Source organism: Dendropsophus ebraccatus, chromosome 11, assembly GCF_027789765.1.
Source record: "Dendropsophus ebraccatus isolate aDenEbr1 chromosome 11, aDenEbr1.pat, whole genome shotgun sequence".
NCBI lineage: Eukaryota > Metazoa > Chordata > Amphibia > Anura > Hylidae > Dendropsophus > Dendropsophus ebraccatus.
This window is the reverse complement of record NC_091464.1, coordinates 11,091,719-11,118,645: the sequence shown is the minus strand read 5'-3', so window position 1 is coordinate 11,118,645 and position 26,927 is coordinate 11,091,719. Positions and strand designations below refer to the sequence as shown.

At 47.6% G+C, this 26,927-nt stretch overlaps 1 protein-coding gene across 1 annotated transcript; it reads left to right on the top strand.

The window, feature by feature from the left end:
* The first annotated feature begins 631 nt into the window (after positions 1–631).
* On the top strand, positions 632–25,455 carry LOC138768118 (dual specificity tyrosine-phosphorylation-regulated kinase 2-like). The gene is made up of 3 exons (XM_069946175.1): positions 632–1,026; positions 11,765–11,880; positions 23,765–25,455. Exons 1-3 carry the CDS (start codon positions 984–986, stop codon positions 25,310–25,312), a joined length of 1,707 nt encoding a protein of 568 aa, XP_069802276.1. The 5' UTR covers positions 632–983; the 3' UTR covers positions 25,313–25,455.
* The last annotated feature ends 1,472 nt before the right edge of the window (positions 25,456–26,927 follow it).

The window sequence follows — 26,927 nt, the reverse complement described above, 5'->3', positions numbered from 1 at the left end:
GTTTTTTGCAAAAAACGGATGCGTTAAACGGATGCTGAAAACGCAGTGTGAACCTAGCCTAACCAGGGGCTCCCTCCCCCGGGACAGCCGGTAACCCGGGGCTCCCTCCCCCGGGACAGCCGGTAACCAGGGGCTCCCTCCCCCGGGACAGCCGGTTACCAGGGCCTCCCTCCCCCGGGACAGCCGGTTACCAGGGCCTCCCTCCCCCGGGACAGCCGGTTACCAGGGCCTCCCTCCCCCGGGACAGCCGGTAACCAGGGGCTCCCTCCCCCGGGACAGCCGGTTACCAGGGGCTCCCTCCCCCGGGACAGCCGGTTACCAGGGGCTCCCTCCCCCGGGACAGCTGGTTACCAGGGGCTCCCTACCCCCGGACAGCCGGTTACCAGGGGCTCCCTCCCTCCGAGCAGCCGGTAACCAGGGGCTCCCTCCCTCCGAGCAGCCGGTAACCAGGGCCTCCCCCTCCCCACTATGTTCCTCATCCTGACGCGTCACTCTGCCTAGCAACCAGACCGCGCTGTACAGTAGCTGTGGGCGGAGTCAGTCACGTGACTGCTGCGGCCACTTTCTTCTGGCATTTCCACCAGGCTTCCAGCCGCCCCCTGGACATGTTTTGCAGCAGCAGCCTCGGCTTCCTGCACCCCGGAGCCCCCACATCCGCCTCCCGTGGACGTCACTCCTTCCTGTCACTTCCCCTCCGCTACTACTGCTCGCGGAACTCCCCATCAGCCTGGCCCCGCCCCGTCCGCAGCACGCACCAATGACAGACGCGCCTTCACAATGTTTTACCCGTGAACCCGCCCACTGCCCCGACCCCGCCCTCCCCGTTGGTCCCGCCCAGCACGGCCTCAGCCTGGGGCTGAGTGTTGATCGCTAGTCTCGTTGTGTACGGATCCCGAGCTGGCGGTGCGGGGCTGCCGTGCATATGAGCCGCGCCCGGGGATGGACTGCACCGAGCCCACAGCTCTCTCCTCCAGCTGGCAGCCATGATGATCCTGACGAGGAAGCCCGAGCACCCGATCGCAGCAGGTACGGTCCGCGCTATAGCCTCCATGTCAGCCAGCGATCTGTCACCGATCAGGAGATCAGTGATCGCTGCGCACCGTGCTCACCGGACACGGACAGAACCGATACAGTGTGCTGATACCAAGGATAACTGTAACCATAGGAACGGCGGTCAGGACTATGGGATGTGTGATGTAGAACCATTGTCTATGGGATGTCATATATATATATATATATATATATATATATATATATATACAGGGGTCAGTGCTGTCTATGGGATGTCATATATATATATATATATATATATATATATATATATATATATATATATATATATATATACACATACAGGGGTCAGTGCTGTCTATGGGATGTCATATATATATATATACATTGTCTATGGGATGTCATATATATATATATACAGGGGTCAGTGCTGTCTATGGGATGTGTCATATATATATACAGGGGTCAGTGCTGTCTATGGGATGTCATATATATATATACAGGGGTCAGTGCTGTCTATGGGATGTGTGATATATATACAATGTCTATGGGATGTCATATATATATATATACAGGGGTCAGTGCTGTCTATGGGATGTCATATATATATACATTGTCTATGGGATGGCATATATATATATATATATATATATACAGGGGTCAGTGCTGTCTATGGGATGTGTCATATATATACAGGGGTCAGTGCTGTCTATGGGATGTCATATATATATATATATATATATATATATATATATACAGGGGTCAGTGCTGTCTATGGGATGTCATATATATACATTGTCTATGGGATGTGTGATATATATACATGGGTCAGTGCTGTCTATGGGATGTGTGATGTAGAACCATTGTCTATGGGATGGCATATATATATATATATATATATATATATATATATATATATATATATATATATATATACAGGGGTCAGTGCTGTCTATGGGATGTGTGATGTAGAACCATTGTCTATGGGATGGCATATATATATATATATATATATATATATATATATATATACAGGGGTCAGTGCTGTCTATGGGATGTCATATATATATATATATATATATATATATATATATATATATATATATATATATACAGGGGTCAGTGCTGTCTATGGGATGTCATATATATACATTGTCTATGGGATGTCATATATATATATATATATATATATATATATATATATATATATATATATATATACAGGAGTCAGTGCTGTCTATGGGATGTGTGATGTAGAACCATTGACTATGGGATGTCCAAAAAAAAAAAAAAAAAAAAAAAAAAAAATATATATATATATATATATATATATATATATATATATATATATATAGGGTTCAGTACTGTGTCTATGGGATGTGTGATATATACAGGGATCAGTACTGTGTCTATGGGATGTGTGATATATACAGGGATCAGTACTGTCTATAGGTTGTATCAGATATAATAATCATTGGATATAGGTTAAATATATCACATATACAGTGATCAGTATTGTACATAGGTTGCATCCTATATAATAATCATTGTCTCTGGGTGGTATCATATTGTCTGTTGGTTATATCATATATACAGCGATCAGTATTGTGTATGGGTTATATCATATATACAGCGATCAGTATTGTGTATGGGTTATATCATATATACAGCGATCAGTATTGTGTATGGGTTATATCATATATACAGCGATCAGTATTGTGTATGGGTTATATCACATATATACACACAGGGATCAGTACTGTCTATGGGATGTAATATATATATATAGGGATCAGTACTGTCTATGGGATTTGTGATACATACAGTCATCAGTATTGTGTATGGGTTATATCATATATACAGTGATAAATGCTGTCTAGGGATTGTAATATCTATCTATATAGTAATCATTGCCTATGGGTTGTATCATCCACTATGTTCACCCCTGCAGACACATTTCACCCCCAGCTGTCTTCCCCCTGTGTCCCTGGGCCGTCCACCATTGCAGTCCCATGTGTGGAGTCTTCCCACTGTGTCCCTGGGCCGTCCACCATTGCAGTCCCATGTGTGGAGTCTTCCCCCTGTGTCCCCTGGCCGTCCACCATTGCAGTCCCATGTGTGGAGTCTTCCCACTGTGTCCCCGGGCCGTCCACCATTGCAGTCCCATGTGCAGAGTCTTCCCCCTGTGTCCCCGGGCCGTCCACCATTGCAGTCCCATGTGCAGAGTCTTCCCCCTGTGTCCCCGGGCCGTCCACCATTGCAGTCCCATGTGTGGAGTCTTCCCCCTGTGACCCTGGGCCGTCCACCATTGCAGTCCCATGTGCGGAGTCTTCCCCCTGTGTACCTGGGCCGTCCACCATTGCAGCCCAATTTGCGGAGTCTTCCCCCTGTGTCCCCGGGCCGTCCACCATTGCAGTCCCATGTGCAGAGTCTTCCCCCTGTGTCCCCGGGCCGTCCACCATTGCAGTCCCATGTGCGGAGTCTTCCCCCTGTGTCCCCGGGCCGTCCACCATTGCAGCCCCATGTGCGGAGTCTTCCCCCTGTGTCCCCGGGCCGTCCACCATTGCAGCCCCATGTGCGGAGTCTTCCCCCTGTGTTCCTGGGCCGTCCACCATTGCAGTCCCATGTGCGGAGTCTTCCCCCTGTGTCCCCGGGCCGTCCACCATTGCAGCCCCATGTGCGGAGTCTTCCCCCTGTGTCCCCGGGCCGTCCACCATTGCAGCCCCATGTGCGGAGTCTTCCCCCTGTGTCCCCGGGCCGTCCACCATTGCAGTCCCATGTGCGGAGTCTTCCCCCTGTGTCCCCGGGCCGTCCACCATTGCTGTCCCATGTGCGGAGTCTTCCCCCTGTGTCCCCGGGCCGTCCACCATTGCTGTCCCATGTGCGGAGTCTTCCCCCTGTGTCCCCGGGCCGTCCACCATTGCAGCCCCATGTGCGGAGTCTTCCCCCTGTGTCCCCGGGCCGTCCACCATTGCAGTCCCATGTGCGGAGTCTTCCCCCTGTGTCCCCGGGCCGTCCACCATTGCTGTCCCATGTGCGGAGTCTTCCCCCTGTGTCCCCGGGCCGTCCACCATTGCTGTCCCATGTGCGGAGTCTTCCCCCTGTGTCCCTGGGCCGTCCACCATTGCTGTCCCATGTGCGGAGTAGGTGGGGGCAGCATGTTCTCCGTCTGTCATCCTATGGGCCGGCTGTAGTCTTATCTGCTGAGGACAGGATATATTTCGGCTTCCTGTACACGGTAATAGCACATGTAGCGTGTCGTGTCCCCATAACCCCAGCAGAATGCATAGAATACAGCGATACTAAGCCTTTGTTTTATGGGGGATTAGGGTAATCCTGTTACCTTCCTGGCAGCCAGTGTTTGGCATTAGCCTGTTTATTAGGGATAGCCTGGATAATATTCCCGGCCTTTATTATACGGCTGCCGAGGGAATTTATAGGATTTTCCATCAGAAACAAATGTAGCATGAAAAAGCTGTTTCTGCTGTTTTCTCGTGTTCATGTAGATTAGTACAGGCAGAAGTCATGTGATTCCAGGGAATAAACTCCAAACCCATAAACATCCGGAGGGGACTGGGTGTCATTTGTCCCCATGGAATCCGCGGCCTGGAGCACCGCCTGCCCCCATTGCGCCTGCTCCATTTATACTCATTAGAAGGAGCAGGTCGGATCGGTGCTTGCAGTGCTCCTAACAGTGCTCCAGGCCGTGGATTGAACTACTGATTGCACAGGAACATAAGACACCTTAGGGCTGCATCCAACTTCTTCAGCCACCGCTATTGAAATGACGCACGCAGACTTTAGTAACGCTCCTCTCTAGTCTTGTACAATAGTTATCGTAGAGCCCAAAGTATCGGCCATCGGCTACCAGAACGATGAGGACTTTATATACCGTCCTGTAGAGATATCTCATTGATGAAACCTTTAGAGGTCTATGTGTGGGCATTATCATAGATCCTTATATTATAGAATCCATAGTGCCGTGCCGTCAGCATGGTGGTCGTCCCTGCGGATTCCGCCTCACTCACCATTGATCTTCCATGTCTGTCGGCTGACGTGGTCACACAGGTGGGGGTTGTGATATTGATGCTGCGGCACCACATCAGCCCAATGACCTGAACTCCCAGGGAACTCTGCCCACTTGTTGCTTTTTACCCCCCAGTAGTGTCAGGTCAGCGGAGACTTAGACTAATCCTGCTTCATCCTCTTCTGGTTCTATCACTGAGTCGCTCAAGTCATGTTTCCACAGAGCATTGGGTGTGTGACTGGTGTTGTCTGTGAGGAGACCACATAGCTTCTCTAGGGGTATATGTCCCACTCTCCCGTAGCGGCGGGCGTCCCACTCTTTTTATGCCCTTATGCCGGTGACAATAGACTGCCGCTCTGTATGTATGATGTATAGAGCATTGTATGACCAGCCCCATCACATCACTATCCAGCCTGCATCCTGTGTGTGAGGAGGAGGAGGAGGAGGAATCTCTCCGCTTCCCCGTTCCACCGCGCTGACATCTTTCCCTTGAAGCTTTAGTTTCCTAACAATATGCTCCCTAGATGGGAATCCTTGCTTTATTACATGGGTCTGGAACCTGTATGTTCTACAACTTTCCCAAACTCCGGAAAGTATGAGGACTACATTCCCCGCTGCTGTATCACTGTGCAGATAGGAGCCGCAGAGTTATGTTTCGGGTTCTCTGACTGGTCAGGGAGGAATGTCGCGTAACCTTCATAGCTGAATGACATTATACACTCTTACTGTGCATCTATAGAGGATTTGTATACAGCTCAGCGGGGTCATCTGAGCACAGGGTCAGCCATGAGAATGTAGTCAGGAAGCCCGCTCATTTCCTGGATTATTGTAGTCTCGGTCACATGATCACAAGGGATCTGTGCACATTGGAGGCAATATACATGTAAATAGAAGCCCTGTACATAGAGGGGAGCAGGGTCACATGATGCTGAGCCCTGGACATGGAGGGGAGCAGGGTCACATGATGCTGAGCCCTGGACATAGAGGGGAGCAGGGTCACATGATGCTGAGCCCTGGACATAGAGGGGAGCAGGGTCACATGATGCTGAGCCCTGGACATAGAGGGGAGCAGGGTCACATGATGCTGAGCCCTGGACATAGAGGGGAGCAGGGTCACATGATGCTGAGCCCTGGACATAGAGGGGAGCAGGGTCACATGATGCTGAGCCCTGGACATAGAGGGGAGCAGGGTCACATGATGCTGAGCCCTGGACATAGAGGGGAGCAGGGTCACATGATGCTGAGCCCTGGACATAGAGGGGAGCAGGGTCACATGATGCTGGGCCCTGGACATAGAGGGGAGCAGGGTCACATGATGCTGAGCCCTGGACATAGAGGGGAGCAGGGTCACATGATGCTGAGCCCTGGACATAGAGGGGAGCAGGGTCACATGATGCTGAGCCCTGGACATAGAGGGGAGCAGGGTCACATGATGCTGAGCCCTGGACATGGAGGGGAGCAGGGTCACATGATGCTGAGCCCTGGACATGGAGGGGAGCAGGGTCACATGATGCTGAGCCCTGGACATAGAGGGGAGCAGGGTCACATGATGCTGAGCCCTGGACATGGAGGGGAGCAGGGTCACATGATGCTGAGCCCTGGACATGGAGGGGAGCAGGGTCACATGATGCTGAGCCCTGGACATGGAGGGGAGCAGGGTCACATGATGCTGAGCCCTGGACATGGAGGGGAGCAGGGTCACATGATGCTGAGCCCTGGACATGGAGGGGAGCAGGGTCACATGATGCTGAGCCCTGGACATAGAGGGGAGCAGGGTCACATGATGCTGAGCCCTGGACATGGAGGGGAGCAGGGTCACATGATGCTGAGCCCTGGACATGGAGGGGAGCAGGGTCACATGATGCTGAGCCCTGGACATGGAGGGGAGCAGGGTCACATGATGCTGAGCCCTGGACATGGAGGGGAGCAGGGTCACATGATGCTGAGCCCTGGACATGGAGGGTAGCAGGGTCACATGATGCTGAGCCCTGGACATGGAGGGGAGCAGGGTCACATGATTCGCAATCGGTCAAACTACGTATAGTATAATTAGCCCAATAGAAATCAAGCGTCCCTAAATTTGTCTCTAACTGCGGATCCGCAAATATGGACAAATTTGTGGTGCGTGTGAATAAGGCCTGTAGTTATTTGAGTCTCAGTATTCATGGGCTCCCAGAAAGATTGGGCCTAATGGAAGATGCCATCTGCTATAGACAGACGTATAGTACCAGTACATGGACGCCCCGCGGTAGTAGGGAGTTTTTACATATGCATTGCCTTAAGTTGCACAGAATAACATCCGCAGCTGTGCAGCCTCTATAGCCGTAGATGAGCGTCTCTTATGGGAGCTGACGCTACCTCCAGTTAGTCAGTCCTTTACGTGTCGGAGCGGCTTCAGTCATCTGTTAGTTCTGTTACCAGCCAGAAGCAACAACAGCCTCGACTGCAAAGTGGTAGGCCGCAAAACAAACACATGGTGACTGCCAACTGCTGAAGCACATAGCAAGTAAGACTAATCCGTTACGGTGCTCGGCACTGCTTTCCAGACTGGACGTAGGTGGCCCCATCAGCACAAAAGCCTCTCCGCAGGAGCCTGGTGGATTGGTTTTCCTTGGCCAGGGAGCTGCATACAAGCCCAAGACCACCATGTGCATTGCCAAGCATTGGGTGGTGTTCACATTGGAAACGTTCTTCTTACTGATCAAACATTCATCGAGAAGTCTGTACTCTGAAAGATGAACCTTAGTCTGGCAGATGACAGGAGTCTCCTTCCTGACAAGGATTACTGTGCCAACCATAGTGGTAGATAGGAAGGACCAGCCTTGAGGTGTTCTCCATGATTTGGTCTGAATACTTTAGTTTCAGCACAAGCAGAACAATTCTTGATTAGAACTTCCTGCAGAACATACAGCAGCTGAAAGACTACAGCACTTACTGCAGAACATACAGCAGCTGAAAGACTACTCCACTTCCTGCAGAACATACAGCAGCTGATAAGTACAGGAAGATTGGAGATTTTTTTAATAGAAATAAATTACACATGTATTCAACTTTCTGACACCAGTTGACTTGAAAGAAAAAGTAAAATGTTTGCTGAAGTTCCCCTTTAATGCAGCCATAAACATTGGATAAAACGCCGCTGATCCGGCCAGGTTTTTACGTTGCTGATCTTTTGTTCTTACTTGAATAGAGAGAGACCTGCCGCAGCGCCATCTGACGTCCAGGAGCAGCTCCGGGCTGGGATGTCGGACGCGGCTGATGGTTTGGGTAGGATGTCAGATCGGTGCGGCAGTGATAGAGCAGGACGCATAGGTTTGAGATGGGAGAACTCTTTCCTGACCAGTATAACCAGTTCCTCCGTGTAGATTCATCAGTCTCTGTTATTTTTCCCCCTGAGTTGCTGATGTGGACGTTCTTGGCAGTCGGTGAGCTCAGTAGATGAGTTCTGATCTGGATGTCAGGGTCGGTTTATTCACGTCTGACATAAGAGACTTCTGACTACAATAAAAGACTCTGAATCCTTGGAGGACGAGGAAACATGCTCTAAGAACGGGATCACTTTACCTCGCGGCCCCTGGGGGCCGAATGTGGACATAAATAGTTGGTGCTTCTACGCGTTCAGCCAGGTAGAAACAACATGGCTGCTACCACTTCTCATGTGTTCTAGCTCTCTGAGTGTAAACCTTTGGCAGATCCTGTAATTGTTGGGTTACGGACGGGTCACGGACAGCTGGGAGTGACGCTCCGTCTCCGCCTATTCTTAGCCCTGGTGTGTTTAGCCATTTCTTCATTCTTCACCTCCTCGGCCACTATAAAGTATTTATTAATCCCCAGATAGACGGGTATTGCTGAGCAGCATTCAGCTAACCTGCCGCTATATACTTGACATTCCGGGCAGCGTATAATCAGACGCCTCAGTGTAACCGGCACACCGTTTATTTGCTTCCATAACTTATGATGTCAGTTGACTCTTAGGGTGGAGCGCCACTTTAAAGTGTCATGGTCGTTACAAAAAACTTTTGACATATCATAGAGAGATCATAGAGATATGTCAGAAGTTTTTATCAGTCCAGGTCACACCTGCACCAATAAGGAGAACGAGCCGGGAGAAGCCGCGCTGCAGCACATCCAGTTAGCAAAAAGAGTAAGGGTGCCTTTACACAGACAGATTTATCTGACAGATCTTTGAAGCCAAAGCCAGAAACAGACAATAAACAGAGAACAAGTCATAAAGGAAAGACTGATATTTCTACTCTTTTCAAATCCATTCCTGGCTTTGGCTTCAAAAATCTGTCAGATAAATCTGTGTGTGTGTGTGTAAACACACCATAAGACTTAAAATGGAGCTCTATGGAGGCCGACGTCTTTTTCTAACTTAGAGCAGGTACTGCAGTGTGGTCTTCTCCCCGCTTGGTCTCCCAATTGGCAAAGTTGTGAACACCCTGACCCCGTCCGTTTAAAACTTTTGACATGTCTCTATGATGTCTTTATTACGTGTCTCTGACATCTATGTCTCTATGACGCCTCTATGACATGGTCTTTGTGATGTCTCTGTGATGTGTCTCTATGACGCGTCTCTATGACATGGTCTGTGTGATGTCTCTATGATGTGTGTCTGTGACGCCTCTATGATATGTCTCTATGACATGGGCTCTATGATGTCTCTATGACTTGTCAAAAGTTTTTTTTTTTTTTATAACTGCAGGTACACTTTAAGGAATTAGGGCAGATTTGGCCATGCAGCTCATGCGGGGTTAGGTGAGATGGGAGTATGACTGCTGGATGGGGCCTTAGGTTAGGAGCTTGTACACACTGTATGTGCAGAGACTTTCTGGCGACGTGTGATGGAGAGTGCTTCCATCTGACATGAAAAGCATTTACCTCATGCACCTCTATCACACCTCCGTGCAAAACTCAGCAGTAATTCATCTATGATGGAGACCTAGGTCTGTAACCTGCTGACACACAGCTCTGCCGAGGAGCCGTAGACACACAGCTCTGCCGAGGAGCCGTAGACGCACAGCTCTGCGGAGGAGCCGTAGACGCACAGCTCTGCGGAGGAGCCGTAGACGCACAGCTCTGCCGAGGAGCCGTAGACGCACAGCTCTGCCGAGGAGCCGTAGACGCACAGCTCTGCCGAGGAGCCGTAGACGCACAGCTCTGCCGAGGAGCCGTAGACGCACAGCTCTGCCGAGGAGCCGTAGACGCACAGCTCTGCCGAGGAGCCGTATACGCACAGCTCTGCCGAGGAGCCGTAGACGCACAGCTCTGCCGAGGAGCCGTAGACGCACAGCTCTGCCGAGGAGCCGTAGACGCACAGCTCTGCCGAGGAGCCGTAGACGCACAGCTCTGCCGAGGAGCCGTAGACGCACAGCTCTGCCGAGGAGCCGTAGACGCACAGCTCTGCCGAGGAGCCGTAGACGCACAGCTCTGCCGAGGAGCCGTAGACGCACAGCTCTGCCGAGGAGCCGTAGACGCACAGCTCTGCCGAGGAGCCGTAGACGCACAGCTCTGCCGAGGAGCCGTAGACGCACAGCTCTGCCGAGGAGCCGTAGACGCACAGCTCTGCCGAGGAGCCGTAGACGCACAGCTCTGCCGAGGAGCCGTAGACGCACAGCTCTGCCGAGGAGCCGTAGACGCACAGCTCTGCCGAGGAGCCGTAGACGCACAGCTCTGCCGAGGAGCCGTAGACGCACAGCTCTGCCGAGGAGCCGTAGACGCACAGCTCTGCGGAGGAGCCGTAGACGCACAGCTCTGCGGAGGAGCCGTAGACGCACAGCTCTGCGGAGGAGCCGTAGACGCACAGCTCTGCGGAGGAGCCGTAGACGCACAGCTCTGCGGAGGAGCCGTAGACGCACAGCTCTGCGGAGGAGCCGTAGACGCGGGATGGGAGGATATTGATAACTACTCACTGTTTTTCATTTACTATTTAAAAAAAATCTCACATCTTCCAGTACTTATCAACTGCTGTATGCTCTACAGGAAGTGGTGTATTTTTCAAGTCTGACACAGTGCTCTCTGTTGCCACCTCTGTCCATGTCAGGAACTGTCCAGAGCAGGGACAGGGATTTTCGGCTGCTCTGGACAGTTCCTGTCTCGGACAGAGGTGGCAGCAGAGAGCATTGTGTCAGACTGGCAAGAATACACCACTTCCTGCAGGACGAACAGTAGCTGATGAGTACTGTAAGACTACTTTCTGAAACCATTTGATTTAAAAGGAAAAAAAATCTCTAGCGTACCCCTTTAAAGCAAATCTGTCCCTTCCCAACCACCCACTGAGCCAGTAGCACAATTGAATGGATATCAGTAAACAGCATTCAGACCATAGCTTTGTTGTCTTTATCTGTGTTTTTTATTTTCATTAAAAAATGCCTTTTAGTCAGACTGTGAAGTGTCAAGGAGGCGGAGCCTATCATTACATGGACATCCCTACAGCTGTGCACAGTGCTGTTGCTGATTATGCAAAAGGGACGTCCAGCACAGTAAGATATAGCGGCCCAGAGAATGATAGGCTCCGCCTCCCTGACTGTTCCTAGCCCAAATAAAGGTGCTTTTTTTGTTTTTGTTTATTTATTTTTTTTATAAAAATAAAACCAGTGACACAGCTGGCAGAGTTCTGACTCTAATAGTGCGGCCAGCTGGATATGTAGTCAGGGGGTGGCGGGTACAATGTGCTGATGGGGCAGAAGCGGCTGACCTCTCACCTCCTCTGTTTCTTCTTTCCAGTCAGATACGGAGATGGATTGTATGATTCTTACATGAGGCTCGACCAAGCTGGGGCGCAGGATGCTGCCGGGGAAAAAGAGAGCCCCTCCACCCTCCCGTCTATCGGAAGACTTGCTGTAAGTACCGGCTCACCTTGCCGCCTTCTCACCGCCACTTTGGCGCAGCTAGAGGATCTCACCTTTCCAGCTGGCGTCTGACCTCATAGCCACCGAGGGGGTGGGGGGGGGGGGTTCCATGGATTTTTCCGGCTCTCATGTGCACCATGTAGAATGCTATTACCACTCATACATATATTAGATTTCCTTTGAAGGAACTAGATTACAGCTGGCATTCTCTTAAAGAGGTGCTCTTTAGAGTAATTTACTTCTATTTAAGTCCAGTCTTCCAGTACTTATCAGCTGCTGTATGTCCTGCAGGAATTGGTATATTTTTTCCAGTCCTATACTGCGCTCTCTGCTGCCACCTCTGTCCATGTCAGGAACTGTCCACAGCAGGAGAGGTTTTCTTATGGGGATTTGCTGCTGCTCTGGACATTTCCTGACATGGACAGAGGTGGCAGCAGAGAGCACTGTGTCAGACTGGAAAAATATAGCACTTCCTGCGGGACATACAGCAGCTGATAAGTATTGGAAGACTGGAGGTATAAATGGAAGTAGTTTACAAATCTATATAACTTTGATACCAGAAAGAAAAAAACATTTGCCAGAGTTTCCCTAGACGGCTACACTGGTGTACACAGGAGTCTGTTTTCTCATTGCTGGATCTATAGTCCCACTGGCCTCCTGTGTAATCTGCTGCATACTGTAATCCTCTATGCGGCTGTTCCCTTTACCATAGCGTTTCTCTTATTACATTGTTTGCCTTTGTTTTAGTTACATTAGGTACAAAAGTAAGAACCAACATCTGGTAGAAATTAGTTCATAAAAAAAAGAAAGTAGTAAACCTGGTCACCGTCCCGCAGGCTCCGCTTGTCTCCAATATAAACAGGTCCTTGTGAGGGAGGATGGGAGTGCTGGGTGTGTTCCTGTGTATAGAGAACATGAACAGCTTCATCAGGGGAAAAGGAAATCACCAGGGAAAGTGACTGCTGGGGGGGGGGGGGGGTTAGATACTTACTAGATGTTATTCACTAGTATAAGGGTCCCTAGTCCCCTGTTCTGCCTGACCATCACAGCAACACAAATAAGGAGCTCCAGAGGGGGTTTCCACAATTCCTGGGCCTCGCCACACAGACCACTAGGCTGCCAGGGCCTCGCCACACAGACCACTAGGCTGCCAGGGCCTCGCCACACAGACCACTAGGCTGCCAGGGCCTCGCCACACAGACCACTAGGCTGCCAGGGCCTCGCCACACAGACCACTAGGCTGCCAGGGCCTCGCCACACAGACCACTAGGCTGCCAGGGCCTCGCCACACAGACCACTAGGCTGCCAGGGCCTCGCCACACAGACCACTAGGCTGCCAGGGCCTCGCCACACAGACCACTAGGCTGCCAGGGCCTCGCCACACAGACCACTAGGCTGCCAGGGCCTCGCCACACAGACCACTAGGCTGCCAGGGCCTCGCCACACAGACCACTAGGCTGCCAGGGCCCCCCACACTCAAGGGGGGGGCCTTACCAACAACTAGGCGAGCCTCACTGGTTAGAATCCCTGCTGTAATCTATACTCCGGCCCCGGCATTTGCACTACACTCGGGACAGGCTGCAGCATTAGTTATATTCCCCCATCATTTATCTGACGTCTATGGTCAGCTTTAGGTGGCAGCACATTGGCTACCTGACCCTTAGGACCATGTATTAGATGTATAGCTCGTATAGACGGTGTAGTATGCTATATCTTTCCAGAGTCTAAAGCCTTATACCCATGTTCTGTGTAGGGTCTGCGTGGCTGTGTCAGTACAGTAGTGTGAGCTCCCGGTGTTACTGCGCAGCTGTGTCAGTACAGTAGCTGCAAAGATTTAATCAGAGCTCCCGGCATTATAATGAATCGTTATGCCAGGAGTTCTGTAATTCCGTCCTGTAGCACAGGAGGGAACGTGGGAATAAGCCCTTAATGTGTCTCCATGTGTCCCGGTGTATCAGTTCATTTCTAGCAGCTCTGGATCAGTAACAGACACCACAATGCACATATGTGTTTCCATGGAGAGACTGTGTCCCAGCAGATACTTGGTGCCAGAAGCCCCATTGCCTAGAGAAGCTCAGCTCGGTGTGTGCGCCAAGGCAGCGTTTTGTGTGTTTGGCCCTGCAGCCGTCTCACTACCCTGCAATATGAGAGCAGTGATGGCGTGAGAACTGGCCAGGATAATCCCGCAGTATATTTAGACTGGCCGATGGGTCGCCCCCTCTCAGTAATGCTGCTGTATGTGACTGCAGGAAGGGTCCTTGTCTCCATATTATCATGCCTGGTCTCAAGGAGTGGGGAATTCTGGTGAGAAATATGTGTCAGGCTGGACTTGACTTAAAGGCTATCGGCATATTTTATAGTCTTGCATTTTTTTTTTATTGTTGATTTGTTTCAGCCTTTATTAAAAACTTCCTACCATTTAGCCCCTACTAAGACAACAATGTCTGCTGGAGAAAGAGGAGAGAGAGCAGAGACCAGGCAGTCTGCTGGAGAGAGAGCAGAGACCAGGCAGTCTGCTGGAGAGAGAGCAGAGACCAGGCAGTCTGCTGGAGAGAGAGCAGAGACCAGGCAGTCTGCTGGAGAGAGAGCAGAGACCAGGCAGTCTGCTGGAGAGAGAGCAGAGACCAGGCAGTCTGCTGGAGAGAGAGCAGAGACCAGGCAGTCTGCTGGAGAGAGAGCAGAGACCAGGCAGTCTGCTGGAGAGAGAGCAGAGACCAGGCAGTCTGCTGGAGAGAGAGCAGAGACCAGAGACCAGGCAGTCTGCTGGAGAGAGAGGAGAGAGCAGATACCAGGCAGTCTGCTGGAGAGAGAGCGAGCAGAGACCAGGCAGTCTGCCGGAGAGAGTGGAGAGAGAGGAGAGAGCAGAGACCAGGCAGTCTGCTGGAGAGAGAGCGAGCAGAGACCAGGCAGTCTGCTGGAGAGAGAGCGAGCAGAGACCAGGCAGTCTGCTGGAGAGAGAGCGAGCAGAGACCAGGCAGTCTGCTGGAGAGAGAGCGAGCAGAGACCAGGCAGTCTGCTGGAGAGAGAGCGAGCAGAGACCAGGCAGTCTGCTGGAGAGAGAGCGAGCAGAGACCAGGCAGTCTGCTGGAGAGAGAGCGAGCAGAGACCAGGCAGTCTGCTGGAGAGAGAGCGAGCAGAGACCAGGCAGTCTGCTGGAGAGAGAGCGAGCAGAGACCAGGCAGTCTGCTGGAGAGAGAGCGAGCAGAGACCAGGCAGTCTGCTGGAGAGAGAGAGAGAGAGCAGAGACCAGGCAGTCTGCTGGAGAGAGAGAGAGAGAGCAGAGACCAGGCAGTCTGCTGGAGAGAGAGAGAGCGAGCAGAGACCAGGCAGTCTGCTGGAGAGAGAGAGAGCGAGCAGAGACCAGGCAGTCTGCTGGAGAGAGAGGAGAGAGCAGAGACCAGGCAGTCTGCTGGAGAGAGAGGAGAGAGCAGAGACCAGGCAGTCTGCTGGAGAGAGAATCATATAGGGTCCGTCCCATGTGTGTTTTTATGAGAACCTCCTGAAAGGGTTTTAAGTTGTCCCTGTGTCTCTCATAACATAACCCCCACCTTGCTGATCCTTATGTAATAAGCCATTATATGTACTTGATGCATGATTGTGTATTTTCAGTTTCCCTTTAAGGCGGCTTCTTTATCTTTCGCCTGTTTCCATCAGTTCGCAGCTCTCTTATTCGGCCTGGCATGTCTTGGCTCAGTGATCCGCACGGGTGACAATCCATCTGTAAGAAGTGTTTGTAATTCCTCTGCTGGGCCGAGTGCTGATGGCCGTCCAGACGGCCCATCCTGAGCGCTATACCGCGGCGGGCTGGGTTTCAGCATGTTGTGTAATAGTGGTAGCTTGGCTCGGTATAGAGAGAATTTCTTTTTATGGAAACCTAATGTCGCTGCTATGTGTTTGCACATGATGTTACATTGAGAAAATCCCTGTAGGACATGTCCTGGGACTGTATATATTAATAGTATATATATTATACATGGAGCATAGCAGTCACATGACCCTCCGCTCCTTTATATTGTAATAAATAAGGCCCGGCTCCTTTACAGGTGCAAAGTATAAGTCCTGTCGCCCATGGGTGTTACCCGCCTGTGATATGATTCAGCAGGGTTATCATGATGACTGGGTGTAGAGGCATGTGACCCATTGTGGCTTCATACATATAGTTAGGCCTGGTTGTTGTTTGTGATGTTTAGTCTGTTATACATATTACTATTTATCTGGTGAATTATTAGCTCCTGCCCGAGGGTTATAGCCTGTAAATCCCCGGCCGGCACAGGTCAGCATATTGTCGCCCGCTCGGTCTTTCTGTATCCATCAATCATCATAAAAGCTGTCCCTCTATATGGATTCACACATCTTCACTTCTCAAATGATTGTCCTTAAAGGGGTAGTTCAGCAAAAAAAATTATTTTCATTTAAATTAACTTGTTTTAGAGATTTGTAATTTACTTCTATTAAAAATTTCAAGTCTTCCGGTACTTATCATCTGCTGTATGTCCTGCAGGAAGTGGTGTATTCTTTCCAGTCTGACACAGTGCTCTCTGCTGCCACCTCTGTCCATGTCAGGAACTGTCCAGAGCAGGAGAGGTTTCTATGGGGATTTGCTGCTGCTTTGGACAGTTCCTGACATGGACAGAGGTGGAAGCAGACAGGAAAGAATACACCACTTCCTGCAGGACATACATCAGCTGATAAGTACTGGAAGAGTTCTATATACAGTATACCAGTTCTATATAGGGTATACCAGTTCTATATAGGGTATATCAGTTCTATATATACAGTATACCTGTTCTATATATACAGTATACCTGTTCTATATACAGTATACCAGTTCTATATAGGGTATACCAGTTCTATATATACAGTATACCTGTTCTATATATACAGTATACCTGTTCTATATACAGTATACCAGTTCTATATAGGGTATATCAGTTCTATATATACAGTATACCAGTTCTATATACAGTATACCAGTTCTATATACAGTATACCAGTTCTATATAGGGTATATCAGTTCTATATATACAGTATACCAGTTCTATATAGGGTATATCAGTTCTATATACAGTATACCTGTTCTATATACAGTATACCAGTTCTATATAGGGTATATCAGTTTTATATATACATTATATCACTTCTATATACAGTATATCGGTTCTATATAAAGTATATCAGTTCTATAACAGTATATCAGTTATATATACACTATACCTGTTACCTATACTGTACACCAGTTATTTATACACTATACCAGTTTTATATATGTACTATACCAGTTTTATATATGTACTATACCAGTTACCTATACACTATACCTGTTACCTATACAGTACACCAGTTATTTATACAGTACACCAGTTATTTATACATTATACCAGTTATTTATACAGTACACCAGTTATTTATACATTATACCAGTTATATATACACTATACCAGTTACATATACACTATACCTGTTACCTGTACACTATACCTGTTACCTGTACACTATACCTGTTACCTGTACACTATACCTGTTACCTGTACACTATACCTGTTACCTGTACACTATACCTGTTACCTGTACGCTATATCTGTTACCTGTACTGTATACCAGTTATATATACACTATACCAGTTAGAGATAAGGAAATCTATTTGTAGATTTGTGAGGCAGACGGGATGGAGTATAGCGAGTGAGCAGATTTTACCCTGCATTGGTGGGAGGTGGTGGGGCACTTGTCTGGGGTGGATGGCAGCTACGGGATGCCTATCCTCTGTCTCTGTGATGTCATGTGATATAACCTGGTGCGGGAGGTGTTGACTGTAACTCGGCCTTCTTGTTGGAGTAGCTTATGTTTGAAGCACACTCCGGAGACCATCTGTCATATCTGATGGCCCCGTATACTAAGACGAGATTGGGCCAAGTATGTATTTAAGATGGCGGTGCTCTCACTCTTCATTGGCATAGGTGTCTGGGAGCTGTGTACAAGCGGTAGGACCTGCTGGTCTTGTCCATGACAAGGTCAATACCAGGATGTCATTCCATCATGGACGTCTACTGGGCCCCAAGGTCTCCCTCTCTCTAATGACGTACTTGAAGGAAGAATCTGTCAGTAGCAAAGACTTCTACAATACTGAGGGCTTCAGGTCACTGAGAATGTGGGCTGGGGAGATACAGAGCTCTGGGTCACATTTACGTCAGTAGTTGTAAGCTTAAAGGGGTACTCCAGCGGGGAAAAATTTCTGTCAGATCAACTGGTTTCAAAAATATATACAGATTTGTAATTTACTTCTATATAACAATCTCCAGTCTTCCAGTACTTATTAGCTGCTGTATGTCCTGAAGAAAGTGGTGTATTCTTTCCAGTCTGACACAGTACTCTCTGCTGCCACCTCTGTCCATGTCAGGGACTGTCCAGAGCAGGAGAGGTTTTCTATGGAGATTTGCTGCTGCTCTGGACAGTTCCTGACATGGACAGAGGTGGCAGCAGAGAGCACTGTGTCACACTGGAAAGAATACACTGCAGAACATACAGCAGCTGATAAATACTAGAAAATTTGAGATATTTAAATGTAATGAAGTTAAACTATAGAACTTTGTCACCAGTTGATTTAAAAATAATAATAATAATTTCACTGGAGTTCTCCTTTAAATGTAAGGGGCACTGCATTCTACAACTAACCCTTACATTGTTCTATTTGCCTGTCTTATTAGAGTACGATGCTTCTTGAACAGGTTTATTCCAGTAGTTCTTGTGCTATGGACGTCACAGCCTATAACCTCTAGATGAGGAGGCTGCGTCCGTCTTACAGGAAGCTTCTCATCTGCCATCATAGTTGGTGTGCGGCCAAGTACCGTACATTCTCTGCTGGACAGTGCTGGCCTATGATACTACGGCTCCAGCTGCATTGTTACCCCGGCACAGCATTGTACTCGCACTCCATCAATACCCTATTATGGGATTTGTAGTGATCCTTTCACAGGTTTTGTTAGCGTTGAACTTTAGATGTCATTGTCTTATAGAGCCGGACGAGTGAGACAGAATCTACGTAAATCGTGTCCAACAATAACAGGAATAAATCCCGTCTGAGAGAGTACATTGCGTCAGGAAGAAAGGGAACCACGGGTTCTCATAGTCCGTTTAGGAAATGTTGTCGAGGAGCATAAAAGGCAATACTGGAAAATATCAAGTGGGCACCACTTACCGCTCCGCCATACGGGATCTATTGCTCTGTTAGCTTCCTCTAAAGCAACAACATCCTTGTACTTTCCTTGTAGCACATTGAAATCCCATCAAGATCCAGCTCCCCAGACAGATTGTTCTTATTTATCGACCTTTTTTCTCCTGCTTGTATCTTATCCGAATGGTTTTATGGAGGGGAGTGGATTTCTTGTCATCTCTACTATTATATCTAACGCTAAGGATCTGGATCTATTCATAGTCCTGATGTTTTTAGTGATCAGCTTCTCTGCTTGTTGTCGAATCCATAAAGGTCTACTTTCTCCGCATTTCCTAGTTCCTTCCCCTGACCATATGCTACAACTGTTTACCTTCCAGGAAGCCGCTTTCGGCACCTGTCAATCAGATCTCTTGGCCGGGAGAGGCCTCTTCCAGACAATGATATTTTCCGAGTACGGCTTTAAGTAGGGGAAGTCTTATGCATGACCCCAAAGTGCTCTCCTACCTTGCATCCTGGTTGCCATAACTCGCAGAGTCCCTGTTTCCCAGAACAGTGATGCAAGAAGAGTTGTCCCCTAGAGGCCAATCCATCTCACATTAAGAACACATGCTCCTTTTATTGTTGGAAGAGAAGAACGCCGCTGAGCCAAGAGGATGGATGTTGGTTCCTAGATGAATCATTTCCTACAAAGCTGAGGGTGAGACTATCCTCCAGGATCGGTGGGGCCGTATTGGTTATCTACGTCTTTTAGCACGTATTTATGGATGGAATATTTTTTTTTTTTTGCTCTTTTCCGGCTTGTTTGTAGGATACGTCACATCTTTCTATATGTGCTTCTTGTATTTGAGCTCCGACATAGGTTGAGAGTTTTCTACCTTGTGACGTTGAAGCATTAGGTCTGATCTCCAGGTTCGGATACGAGCGTCTATGACAAGACAACGTCAGCAGATGACTTATGTTCTGGTTTGTTTTGTTCCCTTTTTGTGGCCAGAAACACAGACTTGAGTAGAATGCAACGTGTTCTGAGGAAGGTGGGCGTATTATCCATAGTAACCGTTAGCGATTCTCCATCTGATACGTACGTTGGCTGATAGAACGATGGTATTATGTCAGGATTTCAGGCTTGTTTGTGAAGGATCAGAACGTGTTTGAGTTTGGCATGTATTATTAGCACACGCTCCCCAGCGTCTGGGTTAGGTCACCGTATCCTTACATCTGTCTTCTGCTTTTAGAACGTGTCAGTGAATGCTGTTTGTGTTGCACTGGATGCCGTTCTTTCTTGCAGATTGTTTACCTGATCGTATAGCTGCTTCCAGCACTTCATATAAGTAGCCATGAGTAAGGGTGTGGGACGTGCACCAGAAACCCGTAGGTCCGTGCACTTAGGATTGTCATGCACTTTGGTCACGCTGTTAGTTTTACATATGCTTAAAGGAGAAGTGCCATGTAATTCAAAAAAGCGAGACCAGCAGGGGGTGCGGGAAAATAATGAACAAAGGAAACTCCTCCCTCCTTGGTGCCTCTCCCAGATCCCGCTGATGGCCGCCGGATGTAATTTGTGGCTGTAAACGGGGTACATCACATACCCAGCTCTTCCAGCAGCCGACTGGGGCGGTGTCTGATTGGACAAATGGGCAGTTGCTCAGCTGACTACAGGACGTTGCAGCTGGAGGAGCTGCAGGAGGCGGTCAGCTGTCAGAGGGACGCAGGAGCGGCGCTACAGGACACGAGGATAGGGAACTTAACTTAGGTCATTGTTTTCCCGCAGGTGCGGGTAAAAGTTGGCAAATAACTCTATTTGGCTTCATTGTATAGACAGGATTCTTTCATCGGCGACAATATGTTGTACAGGGAAAGCTGTTAGTCAGGGTACAAGGAAGGATTTACTACTTCAAGGCTCGCTCACACGTTCAGTATTTTTTTTTTTAGGACTGTATATTATGTCAGCAATTTTTGTCTAATTCGTCCTTAGTGCATCCGCAATCTGTATTTTTGGCGGAGCTGCAAAAAATGGGAAGGTAATGGTTTAAATTAAAATATATATATTTTTTACGCAAGTTATGGATGTAACAAAAATTGCAGATCCCATAGGCTTCTATTGTTACACAATAACGGCCCATACTAGGACCGTACATCTACAGACAGTGTGAACAGCCCAATAGAAATCAACTGGCCGCAAATTTTCCGTAATTGCGGATACAAAATTACTGAACGTGTGAATAAGGCCTAAGGCTTCCTCTGGCTGTATGTATGTGGACTTACACAAGTCGTGTTTGCCATAGTCTTCATAAACATAGCCAAAGTGCTTTTTTTTTCCTTTTCTTTTTACATTTTTATAGGTGTAGTTGTGCAAATCGCCCACAAACATGGCTTGTAGGTCTATCCTCCATGCTTGTGTGCATTCTCATGGTTCCACCTTTATTTTACTTTGGTGTTTTAATGAGCCGTCTCCAGGTTCTCTGCACCCAGCAATTGCTTCATTATAATACGATAATAAGGCTAAAAATACACGGCAGGCAGCTTTAATAGGGCACGTTGCTTGACATACATATCTTGCGTTGGAGATGCTCGCTGATATAAGTCTCACATGGACTTAAAAGGGATGATGCAGCCAGCTTACGCAAAGTCAAATCTGGCAGAGGCGTCCATTCATGAATCATACGCCTCCTGCACGACACAGAACTGTATCCAGGCAGGAAAGCGATATAAATTATCAGTGTCCTGCCATGTTCCGCCCAAGACTGGTTTATTTATAATTTGGCTCCTCGGGCTGGCTTCTATTTCGGGTTCCTGTTGATGCTTCTTACATAGTCAGCATTTCTGAGTGTGCCACCAGTGACTATAATGGGAAGCAGATGTCATGGCTTGAGGAGTCTCGGTGACCATCTAACAAGTGTTTACATCCAACATTTGACTGAAGGGATTCTCGCCTCAAAGAATAGCCTCTTGAGCTTAAAACGTGCAGACTTAGGCTGGCAGGTATAAATAGATGCGTTTTATGATCTGTCTTAATTCACTTCATCCAGACGAGTACGGTCAGTATTCACACGTAGAATGAGCTGAAGACTTCTGAAGGGCGTAATAAAATGCAGCGCTGAGCTATTAATGCGAAACCTATCTCTCGTCCTACGATGGTTGCATTAGGGTGTCGCCCCGTTCACAATATGACGTCATCCAAGCCTTTATAGACTATGGTATGGAACTGAGGGGATAGGGTTTCTCTGTGAGAAGACGGCCAAGCTGGTGTATGGGGTCTTCCAAACCATGCAACGTAGCCCTCCTGCAAGAGAGAAAGGAGCTTGGTCCTCACTGCCACCTATTGGCACTAATATCCCTTAACTAATGTTCGACCCAAGGAACATTGGGAATTATCATGACTGGGAATTTAATGCCAAGCCAGAATCTCTCCCAGAGGGGAAAGTTAGGCTTATATTAGATTAGATAGAAAGCGAGGGACGATCTACTAGTCGCTCACTTACTGAGCCTAATACATGCCTCAATTATTGTGTGGCAAGGGCCGCATGGACATCATTAATGATGTCCGTGCAGCCCTTGCTTTATATAGTAATAGTATTTGTGTATACTTACCTGTCCACGCTCCCCAGTGACCTGCTGTTTGTTCCCCACTGACCGGAGCTGCCTCTGAAGTTTCTAAACCCATATCTGAAGTGACAGGTGGCTCAGCCAATCACTGACCAAGATGGAACAACATCGCGGCCAGTGACGGTACAGCCTGTCACTTCAAAAACTGGTTTAGAAACTTCAGAGGCAGCTCCGGTCAGTGGAGGCAGGAGGATAACAGGGACCATGGACAGGTAAGTATACATCTTTATTATTTTCTATATATATGAATTGCCTACCATGCACTTCCTATTACACAGAGTATACTGGAAGACCACTATCGGCAGATGACCAGCTCCTGAGCTGAATATTGTCTTTATTACACTGAGAGATATCTGCCCGTATAGGCCTGATTGGGTAGATAATTGCCCTGTGTAATAGGGCCCTTACTTTGTAGATGGCTGTTTTGAGGGTCTTGTCTTGTGTCAGTACAAAGCAGGTGCTGGCTAGGTGAGAGGTTGTCAACATGGGGGTAGTGTATCTCCTTGAGGAAGCCCTAAAAGTGGCATATAGTCTTATAAATAATGCCATTCTTTAATACATACCTGTTATTAGACAGCTTCTCACAGTCGTCGTGCATTTGCTGTTAGAGACTTGAGACACCTTGCATATGATCACTTCGGGTGAGTTTAGTGCAGGAACCCTATGAAAGCAGAATAGGGCTTGTACATGGAACTCGCCTAGTGTGGTCGGAATCCAGGATTACCCAACCTTTGGCGGCAGAAGCAAGTGCATTGCGATTGGGAAAAGATGTGTTTCTGGCTTAGGTTGCCATGTAATTCCCAGTCATGTTTATGGTTTGAGCTTTGAATTGAAGGGCTGCTACCTTGAATAGGAGAGGAGAGATACATTGCATAAATTATGGTACAATATAAAATGCAAAAACTATGCATCAATAATGTAGTTTGTGAGATGACGCCCTACAGCGGCAGTCCAGGCTTCTACCCATACTTACTTCTTGGTCATGTTAAATGGATATATGCAATTTATATAAACATGGATATATACACTTTTTGATATTTGTTTTCTTTATGCAGTCTTGTATAGGATCATACTGATTTAATGTCCCTTTCTTTTTCTTTCTAGATAAGTGGAAGTAAGCATAACATGAAGGATCACCAGCAAGTCAAGGTTCAGCAATTATTTGAGGACTCTGGCAACCGCAGGGTCAGTGCCGGACTACCAGGGCCGGATAGTGCTTTGCCAGTCCTGACAAAAGAAAAAAGTTCTGACAGCTCAGGCACCTCAAAATCAAGCGATAGCTCCACCAAGTCCTCCAAAGCCTCATATCTAAGTCCAGAACAAGCACTGAAGCAATACAAACATCAACTAACTTCTTATGAAGTGCAAGAAATCAGCAACTTCCCAGAAATCTATTTTATAGGCCCAAATGCTAAAAAGAGACAAGGCGTCGTAGGAGGTCCTAATAACGGAGGTTACGATGACGACCAAGGAGGGTATACATTGGTGCCTCATGACCAAATAGCTTATCGCTATGAGGTGTTGAAGATTATTGGAAAGGGTAGCTTTGGGCAGGTGGCGAAAGTCTATGACCACAAACTTCACCAGCATCTGGCCCTTAAGATCGTTCGGAATGAGAAGAGATTTCATCGTCAAGCAGCGGAAGAGATCCGTATCCTGGAACATTTGAAGAAGCAGGATAAGACTGGGAGTATGAATGTAATCCACATGTTGGAAAGTTTTACCTTCCGCAATCACATTTGTATGACTTTTGAGTTGCTGAGCATGAACCTGTATGAACTGATTAAGAGGAACAAATTCCAAGGCTTCAGTCTGCAGTTGGTTCGGAAGTTTGCTCATTCGATCCTCCAATGCCTAGAGGCTCTGCACAGAAACAAGATCATCCACTGTGACCTTAAACCAGAAAACATTCTGCTCAAACAACAAGGGCGCAGTGGAATCAAAGTCATTGACTTTGGTTCGAGTTGCTTCGAGCATCAAAGAGTGTACACGTACATACAGTCTCGGTTTTATCGGGCTCCCGAGGTCATACTTGGGAGTCGCTATGGCATGCCCATTGACATGTGGAGCTTTGGATGTATTTTAGTGGAGCTTTTGACTGGCTACCCGTTGTTTCCAGGTGAAGATGAAGGAGATCAGTTGGCTTGCATGATGGAGCTCCTTGGAGCACCCCCTCCAAAGCTTCTAGAACAAGCTAAAAGGGCAAAGAATTTTGTCAACTCAAAGGGCTACCCTCGATACTGCACAGTAACCACGCTTCCCAATGGATCTGTGGTCTTAAATGGAAGCCGGTCACGTAGGGGAAAGATGCGTGGTGCTCCTGGGAGCAAGGACTGGGTGGCAGCCTTAAAGGGTTGCGAAGATGCTCTCTTTATTGATTTCTTAAAAGGTTGTTTGAATTGGGATCCAACAGCACGAATGACGCCGAGTCAGGCACTACGACACCAGTGGATCTGCAAGCGGATGCCTAAACCCCCTGTAACAGACAAGTCCTCAGGAAAAAGGATTACCAGCCATACCAGCTCTTTCCCAGGGATTAGCTCCAAATTACCCCCGGTAGTGGGTGTGGCCAATAAGTTACGGGCTAATTTAATGAACGACTCTAATGGGAGCATACCACTTCGAACTGTTTTACCCAAGCTAGTCAGCTAATCCTCAACCATACAAAGCACAGCGATGAGAACATTTTGCTACCGATAACTTAACCACCGCCGTAACGGAAGGGTTTTTAGCATTTTAATTGTTTTATTAAAAAAAAAAAATAATAATAATAAAAAGACAAAACATAATGAAAATATTTGGCTTTTGTAAAATCAGAATTTTTTTTTTTTCAAAAAAATTCTGTTTAAAGGGCTAAGCATTTCAATCACCATCTGGTACAAACTTGATTCTTTTTCTTATAGGTCAGTATGTTCTTGTGAAGTAAAGCAATAATAGAAAAATGAAGGCACACACGTAGGCTGTTTCTGTTTACTTGTCACTTCTGCGATTACACAATAGGAGGTACCAATAATTCCGGTTTTTGCCCGTATTTGCCTGCTTCAGCTTGGCCAACTGTGCAGTTTGCCAAAATTGACAAACTAAAGGGATACAAGGACTTTTAGCCATGAGCTAGAGTAGCCAAGCGCTGTTCAGTGTGCCACCGCCATCTATCAATTGACTGGCTAGAGCCTCACGTTGACTTGAACCCCCCCTTCCATTCAGTCTAATGTTATAGATTTCATTTTGCACTGATAGCACCACTTCCATCACGGACGCTGACGTTTAGTAATAACTGGAGTCCCATTTTTATTTTTTTATTTTATTTTGTCTTCTAATAGAGAGGTATCTGAGATCTAATATGAGAGAATTCCAGCTGAACATTGTAGACCTGTTTAAAGGGGGTTTTCAGGCTTAGACTTTCTTCCAGAGACAGCACCACTCAACTCCAGTTTGGGTGCGGGTTTTAAAACTCTGTTCCATTGAAGTGAATGGAGCTTAATTGCAAACCACACCTGAACTGCAGACAAGAGTGGTACTGTCTCGTGAAGAAAGAGGCCATGTTTTTCTAATTCACAGTAAACCATCTATAGGGAATATAGCACTAGGTTTATGTTGCCTTAAATGAAGGTAGTATAAACTTGTGACAGAAATGCTGAACAAAACGGTGTATTGCTTACATCATTCTCTTCATTTGTTCTCCTAATATGCAGGATAATGGGCTTCAGGGTGCGTCACTAACTTCGCCCTGCGACTGCTGATTGACAGCTGTCTACCTATACACAGTATAAATAGACAACTGCCAGTGTGTGCTGGTGCTCATAAATATCCAGGACTAACTTATTGTTATTCAGAAGGAGATCTCTGGTTCAGCTGCACTAAACAATGTAAGCGATACATCATCCTGTACAGCTTTTCTGTCACTAGTTTATGCTACCCTTAGAGAGGACACCATAAACCTACTGACTGAGTCCCTTTAAGGTTGAGATGAAATGGACTTAAGGGTCAGATGTCCTGCAAGACAGGCCACCATAGACATAAGATAGTTGTCTGATCTTGCAGACCTTTCACTGTGTATGGAGGCCTGTAGGACACCTGTATATATCCACAGTCTATACCTACAAGCTTATTTGGACATTCTCGCTGTATTTCCAGTCTGTTTTCCTATAGAAAACTATCCCATTCTAAAGTGAGAACATGACTGTTTGCTGTGGGCAGCGGCTACATTGTCCTTACTGTTTAATACAGTTTCTGAGACGCTGTCAGATGCCGGTAGCCCAACGCTAAG